The following is a 15389-nucleotide window of genomic DNA, read 5'->3' as shown; positions in this document are numbered from 1 at the left end:
TGGTATCAGGAGCATATGATATGCGAGGAGGTGGCACGAGAAGTTCATGGTACGTATCTTATTCTATCCGAATTTTTGGTTTTGGTATCAGTTAGGAAGTTTCAGTAGATGTTAGGAGATGCTACGAAATGTTGGATGATGTTGGGTGGTGTTAGAGTATGCTAGGAGATTTTAGTGGAGGTTAGGAGATGTCAGAGGGTGTTAGGAGGTGTAAGGAAATGTCAGGAAGTGTTAGGGGATGTTAGATTGTATTAGAAGGCATTAGGAGTTTTTAGGAGTTGCTAGAAAATGTTAGATGTTAAGAAATGCCCCTGCGACGAGTAGGACATCGAGCGACGGGGAGAACTATGGTACCATAGTTCATCAGATCCCGCCATCAAAGGTTTGATGGTCGCCCTAGGTTAGGGGGAGCCCAATTTGTGTCCGTAAGAGTTCTCGGGACTCCCCCATAACGCAAGATGTGGCACCGCGTCTGAAGGTCGCCGTGGAGGTTTTAATGGGCATAACCCTATACTACCTCCAACCCATTACCCCGAGTGGATGGCAGATTTCTGTTATCAGATTTCCTCCACAAAAAAAAGAGAAAAAAAAGAATCAGAGATATTAGAAGTTGCGTTTAGGTTGCGAAAGAGGCGTTTAGCCATAGACTACAGACTCTAACAGTTAGTTAGTTATTTATTTACTTTGGATTTGTTACATGGTTCACACATACCCAAAGATGGCGTTCGAGGTACTCGTTTCTCCCCTCTTGCCCACCGAAACTTGTCACTTTATGGGGAGTATACCTCTCCCCTCATCTTTTAACAAAATAATATATTACAAAAATAAAAACAGTCTTTTCTGTTAATTTTATCACATGTGTTTCTTATATCGATATCCTATTCCATATCTTAAAATTTTAGATTGTTTAATATTAACATTGTGTTCCCATAGAGAGGGATGAAGTTATTTTCTTTACATTTTCGCTTAGTCTACATCTAAGTCTAATTCCTAGAAGAAAATTGCGTTTACATATATAGGGTGTAATTTCTTTTTTTTACCTTACATATATATTCTATAGTCATATTCTTATTAGCCTGTATTCGATTGTTTGCTTATGTGCTTACATTATCAGACTCTAGACAGATGTATAGAGTTCTATACGGATTCTATAGAGATGTATAGACTCTGTACAGTTTCATGAATTTGCAATGGCAACGTAATATGGCGAACGTGGCTTCACTCCGGGTTCAGTCAGAGATGGGCAAACCCTAGGTTTTGAATAAATCTGAAGTTTGATGATGTGTTTGTCCCGTTTCCTCCTTTGGAAAATTTCAAAAGAGGAAACGAGACAAACATATCAGCAAACTTCAGATTGATTCAAAGCCTAGGGTTTTGCCCATCATTGATTCAGCTTATACCCTATATTCCTATGTCCGTGCATAGAACTTGTTATTTTCAATTGTCAAACATCCACTGCAATTATATTTCAAATAATACAAATAGATCGTTATTCAGAGTTCTTATTCCTAATTTATTATTCAAATAAAAATTGTATTCGTGTATATTGTATAGAAACTTGAGAGAGTCCACCATTACCCGTGGCCCTCTAGCAGCGAGCAACAGGAAGTTTCGACACTTCGTAAATTAACGAGCAATATGTCTTCGTAAGTCCATTTAATTATAGCGTCGTTCGTGGCGAGTCGGCAAAGAAGCAAGGCTCGGCTAGCGACTTCGCCGGAGCCGCAAAATAGTTGTCAAAATGGCGGGCGAAGGTTCTGCAAGTGTGAATCCAAATTGCGAGGTCGTTCGCGGACAAACATTCGAGGTCGGCCCGCGTTATACGAATTTGTCGTATATGGGTGAGGGTGCCTACGGGATGGTCGTGTAAGTGTCTTCGAGTCAATTCACTTCGTTACACCTGAGAATTTTGGGCTGTCTGTCGACTGGGTGACAGGCCGAAAGATAAACAATCGGAAACAAATTTGTCACGCTAATTGCTTCGTTCCATGGTTAGATTCTCGTTCCTCGACGCGTATCGAACGTTTTACTCGTGACTTGACATCGTGTGCAGCCGCTATTAAGCGCTACTCATCATTATGTATCGTTGCCTTTTGGCGCCAGTTTTAAACGCGATTGTCACACCCTTTCGAACCCCCTGCCCACTTGCATGCAGCGTCACGACTTCCTTGTTCCTTGTTGCTTATCACTCGCTTATCGGTCTTATCAGCTTATCGTTAACGAGATCGCGATTACTTCCAGAAATACTTTAATACCGTGACGAATTTCTGTGCCATACAATTTATGAACCTGAGAAATATGCTGTCTCGTATTATTCCGCGAGAATAGGTTGTTCTTTTGACAGTAGAAAAATCTAGGTCTTCATTCTTTTTAGACGAAATCGGAGCGATGTGATTTTTGATTCGTATTTGTTTCACTCTTTTTTATCAAATATTTTTTTACGAATACGTAACATTCGAGATTATAGTTAAGACTATATCGTATTTAATTTACCGAACGTATTCTGTAATATTGAAGAACTACTTCCTGCATTGTGGTTACTGATTAGGGGCCGAGTATTACGTGAATTTATTATAGCATTCTTTATCACAGTCAGTCCCATGGGTTCCATAATTTCACATTTTCTCTTGTTTGTGGAAAGAAATAATTTTCCACCCAAGAAAAGTATTTCTAATTTATTTATACTCACTCGTAATATATAACTTTAAAAGAATTGATACAATATTTTTAAATAAACAAACTATGTATAGGTTTTGTATTCTATATAAATATTTTAGAATTTTCTTTTTACAGATCTGCTTACGATAATGTAACAAAAACAAAGGTAGCTATTAAAAAAATTTCACCCTTTGAACATCAGACTTACAGTCAAAGAACTTTAAGGGAAATAAAAATACTGACCAGGTTTAAGCATGAAAATGTGAGTGCCTTGTTATCTATTCGTGGTAACAACTACAAATAAGATACAAGTCGTATTTACTTTTTTCCTCTTTTGCAGATAATAGATATAAGAGATATATTAAGGGCACCTACTATAGAACAAATGAAAGATGTATATATTGTTCAATGTCTGATGGAAACCGATCTCTATAAACTCCTTAAAACGCAGGTTGGCGTGATAATGCTGCGGATTAAAGTAAACAGAGATTACGATACATTTATATCTCCTCTTTTACTTTCAGGCTATTAGTAACGATCATATATGCTATTTTCTTTACCAAATACTACGAGGATTAAAGTATATTCATTCGGCGAACGTATTGCACAGAGACTTGAAACCAAGCAACTTGCTCTTGAATACCACATGTGACCTTAAAATCTGTGATTTTGGTTTAGCCAGAGTTGCCGATCCAGAGCATAATCATGCTGGCTTCCTCACCGAATACGTAGCGACGAGATGGTACAGAGCGCCGGAAATAATGCTTAATTCGAAAGTAATTAATAACTTAAATATTCAATTTCAGCTTAAAACGGTTGCGACAGTTTATTATACCTCATTGTCCCTTTCCACAGGGCTATACTAAGTCTATAGACATCTGGTCAGTAGGTTGCATTCTTGCAGAAATGCTTTCAAGACGAGCAATATTTCCTGGCAAACATTACTTAGACCAACTGAACCATATATTGGGTGTCCTTGGATCACCTTCTCCCGAGGATCTCGAGTGTATTATAAACGAAAAAGTATAAATTGTTCATTTGCATTGCTGCATTCGTAAACTCGGTCCCTTATTTTTAAAACGTTTTTTATTTCAGGCACGAAATTATCTTCAATCATTACCATACAAACCAAAGGTTCCATGGACGAGTCTCTTTCCAAACGCTGATCCACGAGCTTTGGATCTCTTAGATAAAATGTTGACGTTTAATCCAAACAAGCGAATCGTCGTAGAAGATGCACTTGCGCATCCTTATTTAGAACAATATTACGATCCCGCTGATGAAGTACGCATTCTCTTAATTTCAATATTGGATATTCTTCATGTCTGAATATTAACGTGTAAAAATCATTGTTATTTCAGCCTGTCGCGGAAGAGCCATTTAAGTTTGACATGGAGTTGGACGATCTTCCGAAAGAAGTTTTAAAACAATATATCTTTGAAGAGACTTTGCTATTCCAGAAGAACAATCAGGAAAACGCTATGTAGTCTACTGGTAATTGTCTGCGTTCGCCTACATTTACACAGCTTATCTATGATAATCAACATTCAAAGGAATTCGTAACGTTCCAGCTGTCACGAGTGTGCAGGACAACCAAGAAGGAGGGGGACGCGTGTCGTCAGAGTAACGGAACTGTACTTCCTTTAAAGTTGTCTACTGATCGAAATAAGAATCGAAAAACTTTACGAAGATATTGGATCGAGAATGTCGGTTCAACGATTAACAGGCGGAAGGGAGCGGTGAACGAGGTAAAAAAAAAAAAAGAAAAACCAAACAACCGCAGTGTCCGTGCATACACACTTGTACATTCGCATGTCTCTACCGAAAAACAAAATACAGTGTTTTTTTGTTACATTGAATGCATAATAATATTAATTTGTACAATAACTTTTATTTATCCCGAATTATATAGGTAACGCTAGTTGACGATTATATTGTTAATCACCGTCATACATTGTCTGTGATTTAATTGCCGAGTGAGTGGACGCAGTCGGTGTTCATGTACGAGATAATTCTGAGCCACGTAGCACGGCGACCGATGATAAAGCGAATGCGCACGACGAGAGAACTCGTGGAGAAGTATGCTTGTTTCTAAAGCGAGTATACAGTGCCTGTGTCAGGGATGGCCAGAACGTATTTCGAAAAGTATTCAAACGGTGAATATCTGAATTTGTATTCTGTTCGTAGTCGAATGCTTAAAAGTATTTGCACGTTGTATTCGGTAGCTGTATAACTATGGAATACTTTTATTCTGTATCGTTGTCGAATGGCAGAATACACGTATTTAATATTCGATAAAGTACATGCGGATGTCGATATATTTGATTACAACAGAACGCAATCTCGGGTTGTTCCTCGCTTATCTAAGCACAGAATATATATGTATATTCAGTATTTTAGGCGTATCTCGGAGATAGGGCAAGATTTTCATCTAGATACAAATTTCGAATAACGAATAAACGATAAATAACTTTTTGTTCATTACTGATTGAATCAAAATTAAAACTTAAATTATAGAATGAAATTATTTTTCATAATGAACAAATAAAAGTTTATTAGATCGTATAAAAATTACGAATATATTGCTATACGGTATTTCTGTTCATCTGTTATTCGAACAAAATTTTGCCCGTCTCGGATGTACTTCAGGTGCGGAATCATTCGAATATGGCTATCCCTGGTACTGCGAAACAACAGCCATTAAAGAAGTCACCGAAGTATTTGCAGATAGTTTCCTTGTGTTATGTAACTCAGTGTCATCATTCTTATTATGGTAGCGCGTACCTTGCAGAAATTCTTTTCTGCCTTTTATCGGACTTAGCTTGTAGAGGAGAGGAAATGGAAGGAGGAGAGAGAGAGAATGCGAGCGCGTACGCGTGAGATGGAGCGAGTGAGAGGCGCAAAAGAAGAAAAAAAAACGTTTATTCATAGTTAACTGCATTCGATGCAGCTTCCAGTTCTTCTGAACCATTTAATTGCGTCTTGTTTCACAATCTACTGGTATTATTACACTGATACTGCCATTCTTGTGCGAAGCGCATGGTGTTTGTTTGAATGTATCCGTGTATTTTCTATACTTTTACATTTCCGATCTTTTTACACGCTAGAATACGTATCACTTTCTGTTTCTATTTTATTAACGATTTTGTGGAACTCCTATATATCGTTGTTCGAGCAATTAGTAATATCGTAGTGTATTCCTTTTCTACGTTTGTTTAAAACCAGCATCATTTTAGAGCCATATTTGTCTCTAGTGGAATGCGGTTTTCTATGATTCAAACACTCACCATGTGAGATAGATGTATGTAAACGTTCTTGTTCCGATTCATGTTTTTTCGCTCTAAGTGTACGTGTATATTCGAACAATTCTTGTTTAATGTTCGATATGCTCCTAAATTAATTGCGGCATCGCGGAGAGAAATGCGACGAAGGGAGAAAGACAAATTACACTTTATGTAGAAGAACGTGTCGTCGACAGTGAAGAGACAACCGTGTCCGATTGTGATAACGAATATACGAATTTCGGGTGATATCGAGGCACAAGTGAGTCGTGAAATTGTATCTAAACGAGCGATTAACTGAATTTCCATTTGCCTTGAATAGAATATCTAAATACTACGCAAAACTAATCGAAAAGAATAAAAAAAATTTTTTAAGGATACATTCTAGTTCGAAGCGTTAAAAGTTACGAAATATTTAAGAACCTTTCCAAAGGAAACAAATTAATATTAAATTTCGTTGGCACATTTATATACAGTTCGAGTAGCTCTATAAATTCTTTCATGTCCATCCGCATAATTTTGTAAGAGGTAGACGAAACTATCCAAAACTATTGGTTGCACTGCTTATGTTTTGAAGTAGAATTTCACTTTTCACCTAGAACTAAACTTAGAGTATACTTTCAACTTCGTCGAACCAGTATGCCTCCTTATGACCGACAAGATTATAGTGTAGTTTTCATCACGAAATCTTCAAATATTAATGACAATCGGATGACGAGGACACGCTTGGAACGAAAAATGAAAGAAATGTTATTCTTGTCTCCGAAATCAAAGTTCTCGATGTATCGTGCGAGGTAAATGATTGTAGATTGATAAAAGGTCAGAACAGAAGTAGGATGTTGTTAATAATAAGAGCAGGGAGAGAAAGAGAATGGAAGCGAGAATGATGCAAAGCGAAAGAGTAACAGGAGTGCAAAAAAAGAAAAATACGAAAGATACAGTGTTAAAACACTTTTGCCTCCCTCAACTATCAGATCTCACGTTCTTCGATGCATCCAATAAAATGTTCTTGATAACACGTCGATGGTGTCTATTCGTATTTTACTCGAGGCGTCGATAATCAATTACTTGTGGCACTCGCGACAACGCTTCGTTTGCCTCTGATTCGAATGGCATCCTGTTTACGATTTAACAAAAATACTCCAGTGAGTATTGTATTTTTCACACTGGTGTCCTCTTCAATCTCACAACGCATTTCGTTTTACAGAGCCTTGAAGGGTTATTGGATTATCGATTTAACCTTGTTGCCACGCGTATCTTGAAGCTTTGCGAACGATTTTAATATCTCGTTAAAGTATGCAAGAGGAGTTTGAAGAATTTAACGAAATCAAGAATGACGGGACGAAATTTTACGTCATCCTGCAATTCATGTCTTCGTTCTTACGTCTGAAATTCTGAAATTCCACGAGGATATATCCGAGAAGGAAGTTCCGATCACTCGAGGAATTTGAAAAGATCGAGAGAATGTTCTAAATTTTGAAACTGTATGAGAATATCGAGAGAAAAAGTTTTATTTGAAAAAAGTCACCGTTTACCGATTCTCTGAAACACAAGTCTTGTTTAATATTAACAAGAGTAGAGATCGGGAGACTCGACTGGGAATTTTTAATGTTTTTCTTTCTTTATATTTTGTAGACGTAGTCATTTGAAAGAATTCAGTTTACTTTTCAGAGAAGCACAGACACACAATGTGCGCGTTCCAGCAGCGGCAAGGATCAAACTCGTGTCTTTTTATACTTCGTGTCCTTGTAACTATAACTGTACCATTGACGTCGTTCGGATTTTTAGACGGTGATTTCATCCATGGAAATTAGTAATCAACCGATTACGTGGAACAACGCATTGATTTCCATTAGAAAAACTCCCTGTAAAGCAGTAGCGGCCAATATTCTTGTCTCTCTTGTTTATTCATTAATCATTGAATAAAAATTAGAATTTGAATTATACTGTTCTATTTCACAATGGCCAATTTTATTCGAATAAAATGTTGCTTATCTCTGCTGTAAAGTCGGCTTTCATGCGAGCAATCGAAGAGGACACTTATTCGTTGAAATATGTGCCGGCTTATTAAATTCTTAATGTGTGAAGCGTTTCGATTCGTATTTGTCACGCGCTTGATGATACTGAAAATTTCTTGAACACTGGAAGCTTCGAAGCTGTCTCATTTTTCCCCAATTAGTTTCAACTAAATATTTCGTAATATAAAATGAATCGAAACTCAGGTATTTCTTCTATTCTTAACTATGATCTAGCGTTAAATTGTTAGACGAGAATTAGAGATAGAAAACCTAGTAAAATTTTCAGTACATCCGCGCATCTCGAGCACGAATCCATTCAAGAAAGAATACAGGAAGAAAGCTCCAATCTTTGCACACTAATTTTCGTTCGATGGGATATAATCGTGCAATAAACTTTCGTATCAAGAGACTCTTCTACCAGTACTTTCAATTGAACGTGTAAACGTGAAAGGCTTAACGAATTCCAGTTAAAAGTTAATATGATTTTCACAAAGTCTGTAGAGAAACAATAATAAATGACAATTCTTTCTTCCTCGTATCCTTCCAAAATATGGTCTTTAAAGCTTGAATAATCTTGGATGTTAAGTGAACTTGACTGATTTTTGTCGATTCCGACGTTTTAAATATCCAAATCATTCTGCGTGTACAGTGGCTATGTGTCAGACTTTCGTGAATATATACACATGTATCTAAAGTTGATCCAAAGTCTCGTAGTTTTGAAAGCAACACCGTCAAGCGATTAGCACTGTGACCTGTTTGCCGAATAATTATCACGAGCTGCCTCGAGAAACCGAGGAGAAACTATTGGACCGGTCAGCCGATTCACGATATCGGTGTTCCAAATCCCCTTTTACGTTGAAACGAAGGTACTTGAATAATTTAGAAACATATTAGTCTGGAAATCGACGAATCAACTCTTAATCTCTTTTTTCTGTAGACATAAAACTTATAATCGCAATATCAAATATTATGAGTTATCGCGATATCTTAATGCTATTTAAATGCCACAAATAATTGTCATCCCTGTGATCATGATATATCAAACACCGCGCTGTGTGCAAACGTACAAATCACCTGGAAGTATTATATTTTTTCTGTCGTTAAGAACTGTTCAGGCAAAATTATCAATTTTCCATTTAATCGTGAAGGAAACATGAAGAAGGGAAACTAGTAACATTGGAACACCATTATCGCGAAGGAAAAGACACAGGATGCAAGTCGAATGCGAGCAACGATAGATCGTAGTGTTTAATATACATTGATAGAAATCTTATCAATATCATCAGGCCTAATATACTTAACGTTGCGTGTGTTTGTTGTTGTTGCCGATTCATATCTTATATATCCGAATATTGAAAGAATATTTCGTCTATGGATTTTCAATGTTATACGTCATTTATGATAAAACAAAAAGAACAAAAAAAAAAAATATATATATAACGGGAGAAAGAGTGAGAGAATCGACGGTGGGGTGCGTCGTTCCGACAAAGAAAAACAAAAACAGTAATTAGAAGAACATATTAACAGTTTTATGTAAGATAGGAGAAAGAGATCCTCGATATTTTGCACGATTGCCTTTTAACAAACGAGATTGATATTTTTAATTCTGCAGCAGAAATAAATAAGTAGGTAGTTGGCGAACGTTGAGACTAATTCACGATCGGGTAGACCGTTGCAAGTAATAAACTATTATAACCCACGTTAGAAAGTCAACTCACGGATAGCGAACGTAGTTAGACGACTTTAAATGATCATGCCATTTTGAATAAAGCACATTATATAATATAAATGTTCGAACGCTGAATGGTATCAAAAATATTACATCTCGTTTGTTAATGCATTAAATTACCTCGTGCCTCCAGCTGCATTCATAAAATTTAATACTGATCTTTGAAATGAGGTAATGGTATACAAGTAGCGAAGTATCGTTGTTCAAGATAATGAACAGTACAGAAACGAGATTAATTATTAAGAAGAAAGACTCAAAGTAACAATATAAAACTCCATGAATGCGGCTAAAGAATAATATTCCAATAATCCATTGTGTTCTTCGACGGGAAATCTTTCCTTTTTTTTTTTAAATTATCTTCAGCCATTTCTCCGAATAATTGTTATTCGTGTAAATGATGAATATATATATTATACATATATATGTATTGAAAATCGTAATTATCAATTATTGTATTTTAAATGACTATTCAAAGTATTATTGTGCTAATATAAAAGCGGCTTTATTGGTCAATTATTCGGAATCGATGTCACAATTATTCTTCTTCCTAGTTACTTGATCTCGATGGATCGTTTAATTAATCGTATTTTTTTGTTCGATGTGTAACAAAAAGTTCGTATTGCGATTAAGACGATTTAGACTTTAGAGGGCCAGTGAACTATCGTTATTAAACAGTACTTTTTTTTGTTTACTTTTTTAAAAGTACAATTCTAAGAAATCACAGATCTCGAAATATTTAATTATTCACAAAATACATAAGGAAAATATACTCTAAATGCTCTGCACGTATCGTATTAATCGCGTAAAAGTTTATTTTTTATTTACACTTGTGTTGAGTATTTTTGAGTTTCCAGTTTTACTTTTGTTTTATCGGTTTTAACACTGAAATTTTTCAAAACAAATATAACCTCTAAAATTACATTGTTGCTTCAATGCACCATGCATTAAATATTCGTTTGCATACTTTCTTCTTTCGAGTAGAAGTTTACTCTTTCGTTAATTATGAAGTATCTGAAAATATTTCTTCTCTTAGACGATATATGTATATTCTCAAATATCCAATGTTAGCATTATAATAGTATTATCATTATTACTATTATTAAAAGTGCTCGATGTTCAACGAACTATATGCGTAGACACGGACACACAAACGAATATTTAAAAATACATATTTCCCCATACCCAATGCGTGAACGAAAGTATGTTTTTTTTCGATTATTATCTATACTCGATAATGTTTATATACATTCCAGGAAGCACTCATTACCCGTTCGTTAATATTTTATACTGTTTTAAGAGTAGGAAGATGAGATCTAGTAAAAAATATTCATGTGTAACGCATTGGTTGCGTTAAAGACGTGCACAGCAAGAGTAAAGAACGTGGTAAAATTTTATATGTCGAAATGTACATATTAATTATACACTATCTTGGAAAATTTGTAGCTGAAGCTTGCAGCATAAAACTTTTGGCTACATCTGACGACTGTTTTTCAAATGGCCAATCACTGAAATTTATAATTGCATCTAATAACGCAAACAACTGAAATAACGCAATGTTGAAACATGATATTACATCAGTCGATTAATATCATTGATCGATAACTGCTATAAAAGTCGTATGGATCGCGACAGATTCGGCGTAATGAGTGCATTTTCTATATATCTATACACCAATTATAAAGTTTTGCACCACGCTGTACTCTTCACTGAAACATAACCATGTCTCACATTTCTGTGACAATTCGTTCGACTAATCAACAACTATTCCGTATCACTATCTTCTTCCGTGTATTTGTCATTTTTCACTTCTATCCTCAATGGGGAGCGTCCTCTCGCGTGAGCACCAATACGAGAGCGAAGATCACCGCTTTTCAAAGTACTCCTTAAATCTCGTACTTTCGAATGCCTTTAAAACATTGTTGTACAGTCAAAACTATATTCATGTTAATTTTTCTGTAGATGTAGTTTTATTATTTTGTTAGAATTAAACGATCGAATAAAGAAATTAAAGAATATAGATTCTTTAGTTTTCTAAACAGTACAGAAATAGATATATTTAAAGTCAACATAGAAGACTCTCCTCAGACGCGGGACAGTAATGTGGAACAACTTAAAAAGAACATTTATAAATAACCTTAAAGCAGCCAATGTAGATCGAGGTAGAATGCAGGTGTACCATATCATATTTTTATAAATTTTAAAGTGGATAGAATAGATTACAAATGATGCTTCTGTCTACTTAGAAATTACTTATCTTGCGTTCTTTTTCATTTTTTCCACATTTATTAGTTTCAGGTACAATATTTCCGTATGTTTCAAAAAACCGAAGAATCTACATTAACTTCTTCCAAATTGTATATTAATTTCTTGCAATTCTTACCTATCCTTGACAGAGTTGTCGATAACTTCACTTTTTACATGGTTCAATCTTGCCCACACTGTAGAAGCAACGCGAGGTTTGTGCTGAACTACTTTTATCACGCTGCCTTTAGGTCCTTGGACTTCTTTTGCTGGTCTATCGCTATCCTCGTCACTGTAATCTTCTTCCTCTTCCTTCTCTTCTTCTTCTTCCTCCTCGTCGGATCCTTGCCACTCACCTTCTTCCTTTTCTTGGCTCTCATCATCCTCTACGATTTCACCATCTTCCTCCTATGTAAAATATACCCATAGTAAAAAATACGCCAATCCTTCTTTAAAAATGAGATTATGGCTGACCTCTGAATCGTTGTGTTTCACTGAATTCGGTTTCGTTACGTTTGTATTTGTTACAACTACTTGGATTGCATCACGGAATTGTGTTCCTGTTCTCGACCTACCGAGCCTCGATCGTAAATCATTGGCTCCACTTAAGCTGCATAACATTGTCTGCAAATGAACGATAATGTTTAATCAAGTCCTCGCTGTGTTCAGTATTTTCTATTAACAATTTACCGACTTGTTGTCGAAGTTTCGCGCGTCGTTTGTGTATCTTTTCTTCCTCGTCGTCTGCATGCATTCGCATTCGCAATACTTTACTCCTTTTACGCCATTCGTCTTCGCTGTCACTGCTACTTGGATTGCTTTCTTGTTCTTCCACGGTTGTTGGTTCTTTTGGAGAATGCTTTGCACCCAGTCTTTCCTTTACGCTACGCCCCTGATCTTTATGATCGTTCTTCGTATCGAAATCGTCCTCTACGAAATCATCGAGACCCCAGTTTTCCGACAATGCCCCCCACGGATTTTTTACACGTTTCTTATCTTTAGTATCGTCTTCCGGCTCTTCTTTGACTCTTCTTTTAGTTTGCTTGATTTGCTTGTACATTCGCTTGCGAGACTCTGTCAAGATTCCTTTAATACCTGTAAAAAAAAAAGACATCAATGTAAGTTTCTCACATTTACTAAGTTATGTGTCAGTACGTTACTTATATGGTATGTAAAATTACCTCCAAAATTGGGGTTTCCATATTTTTTGTAATATTCACTCATTTTTTCCGCGTTTGGTTGCTTCTTATCAGCTCTAGTAGCGAATCTAAGAAATATTGCTTTAGATTTAGGGTAATCGATACCCTTTCTCCATAAACCAGGAGGTAAGGGACAATTGATATCCTTGATACTTATATAATCGTCTTGCGGTGTATCTTTTGTTACGTTTGTACTTTCATTATCATCGTCCGTTTCTTCAATACATTCTTCAGTAGCTACGTTATTCTCTTCGTCTGGACTGTTGTCGTGCGTCTTTATACTTCTTTGAGCGGCTTTGTCCAAACCAATAATTTTTTTTGATAATCCCAACATAGCTCTGGCTGCAGATAAGTTCTCTAACCATACCACGTTACCTAGAATACATTAAATATTAGTATAATGTTCGTAGTTTCGTATTTAGTTCATTAGAAGCCGAAAAAGACTCTGATTGTTTATAAGCATTAATATTAATATTAAAATAGTATATTCAACTGTTCTTACAAGACACATCATTAATCCATTCGAGGGAAGCTGGAGCATAGTCTTCAAAATATTTGAAAACATCTTTGGTGCTCATTTCTTCAGTTCCTCTCATATGTATCACATTCAATCTGATATTTTTGGTGTTTTCATTATCCTCTATAATGCCCATACTAAAAAGCAAGAGAATACACTATACCACAGTTATCTAAACATTGTGCCTTGTCCACCAAACAGGGTTGTTCAAAAATTCAGAGACTCTTCTTGTTATATGTTTTATACATTTTGTTCTGGATTTACAAGTTGAATCTACCGGTAAGATTTATCTAACAATTCCTACCTTAAATGGCACAGTCCTAATCATTTTAAAAATTCTAAATCATTTGATAGTTTGTTAATACAGAATTAATTTGAACTTGTTAGATAACCTTTACCGATAAGACCTGCTGGCAAACTAATATCTATAAGAATTTTCACCTAGAGTACAAGTCTTGCTCTTGATTGGACAAACTACTTTTTAATTTGTCCGTTAATCCAAAACGCTTAGCTCTCTCTTCCATTTTCAGTTTCTCCTCTTTGCTAAATATATCTACACCTGTCATAAACATACCACCACGATTCTCATAACGGCTGCCCAATTCCTTCTATTCGAATAAAACAAATAAATCACGTTAATTACTGTTTACATAACTCCTGGTTGGATAATGAAATAGAGATATAAATAAGGAAACATAAAGCTTAAAAACAAATGGTTGAGAAAGGAACTCGATCGGATTCTATACAAATTGCAAAACGTAATTAACGATAATATTTCTGTACCTCTGATATTTGCATATTGCTTGAATTAAACGTTTTTACACTAGCTTGGTCAGAATCAACAGTTTTACTGTCATCCCCCACAGGAACCATTTCCACATCCATAACCTCGACTAGATCTTCCATTTTTTAAGCTTTCGCTTCTACTTTATGACAATATTATGAAAACAACAGAGAAAACATGAAACACCGGTTTTTGGAATTGCTATGTATGCAATAAAACGCAAGAGAAACAACACGATAGGTTATGGTCAGTTATGGTGTACAGCTTTGACTACATAAACAGAGTAACTTTGAAGAGGCGAAACTCTATCAAACTTTAATGGTCTTTAGGGTCGAATGAGTATGGCACTTAATAACCTTATTAATCTCATTTTCCTCACAATTAACTTGAAATAGAATTAAATAGTAAGCGTAGGAAATAATAAAATCGTCAATTTATCATTTTTTTAATTACTTGATAGTCTCAGTGGCGCCATCGGCGGGAAAACCCCCAAGTTTGTAGTGAAAATAGTTCCACTGTTCCTGCTAGGTGGCGCCACTAACTAAGGTGTCGATAATTATTGTTTCACATAAATAAAAGCAGATGAATGTTTAAATACTATATTAAAATAATATACTGGAGTGTTATAACGCAAGGAATCGTAGTATTTAAGCATTTATGCAGAATATAAAATAATGAATACAAAGGTGCCTGTTGCGACATCTAGCAGGAACAGTGGGAACTATTTTCACTACAAACTTGGGCGTTTTCCCACCGATGGCGCCACCAGTACCAAGATAAAATATTTAAAATAATAATAAATTGGCATAATTACGCACACGATAATCATTTTATTATTTCATGTACTTATTATTTAACTTTATTTCAAGTTAATTATAAGGAAAATGAAATATTAGGAGGTTTATAAGTGCCATACATATATACGAAAATTAGTTCGACGTATTGACCGCTAGATGCCGATA

At 35.6% G+C, this 15389-nt stretch overlaps 2 protein-coding genes across 2 annotated transcripts; one reads left to right on the top strand and one right to left on the bottom strand.

The window, feature by feature from the left end:
• Window positions 1–1643: 1643 nt before the first annotated feature.
• LOC128892060 (mitogen-activated protein kinase 1) lies at window positions 1644–6961 on the top strand. The gene is made up of 8 exons (XM_054152150.1): window positions 1644–1866; window positions 2794–2920; window positions 2999–3109; window positions 3183–3434; window positions 3514–3681; window positions 3754–3942; window positions 4020–4152; window positions 4230–6961. Exons 1-7 carry the CDS (start codon window positions 1742–1744, stop codon window positions 4143–4145), a joined length of 1098 nt encoding a protein of 365 aa, XP_054008125.1. The 5' UTR covers window positions 1644–1741; the 3' UTR covers window positions 4146–4152; window positions 4230–6961.
• Window positions 6962–9180: 2219 nt separating this feature from the next.
• On the bottom strand, window positions 9181–14864 carry LOC128892047 (nuclear cap-binding protein subunit 3-like). The gene is made up of 8 exons (XM_054152117.1): window positions 14427–14864; window positions 14085–14251; window positions 13629–13780; window positions 13109–13501; window positions 12622–13022; window positions 12402–12551; window positions 12067–12335; window positions 9181–11592 (listed from the first exon to the last, which is right to left on the bottom strand). Exons 1-8 carry the CDS (start codon window positions 14547–14549, stop codon window positions 11448–11450), a joined length of 1800 nt encoding a protein of 599 aa, XP_054008092.1. The 5' UTR covers window positions 14550–14864; the 3' UTR covers window positions 9181–11447.
• Between the last annotated feature and the right edge of the window lie 525 nt (window positions 14865–15389).

Source organism: Hylaeus anthracinus, unplaced genomic scaffold, assembly GCF_026225885.1.
Source record: "Hylaeus anthracinus isolate JK02 unplaced genomic scaffold, UHH_iyHylAnth1.0_haploid 12002, whole genome shotgun sequence".
NCBI lineage: Eukaryota > Metazoa > Arthropoda > Insecta > Hymenoptera > Colletidae > Hylaeus > Hylaeus anthracinus.
The sequence above is the reverse complement of the archived record's forward strand: the minus strand, read 5'-3'. Positions and strand labels throughout refer to the sequence as shown.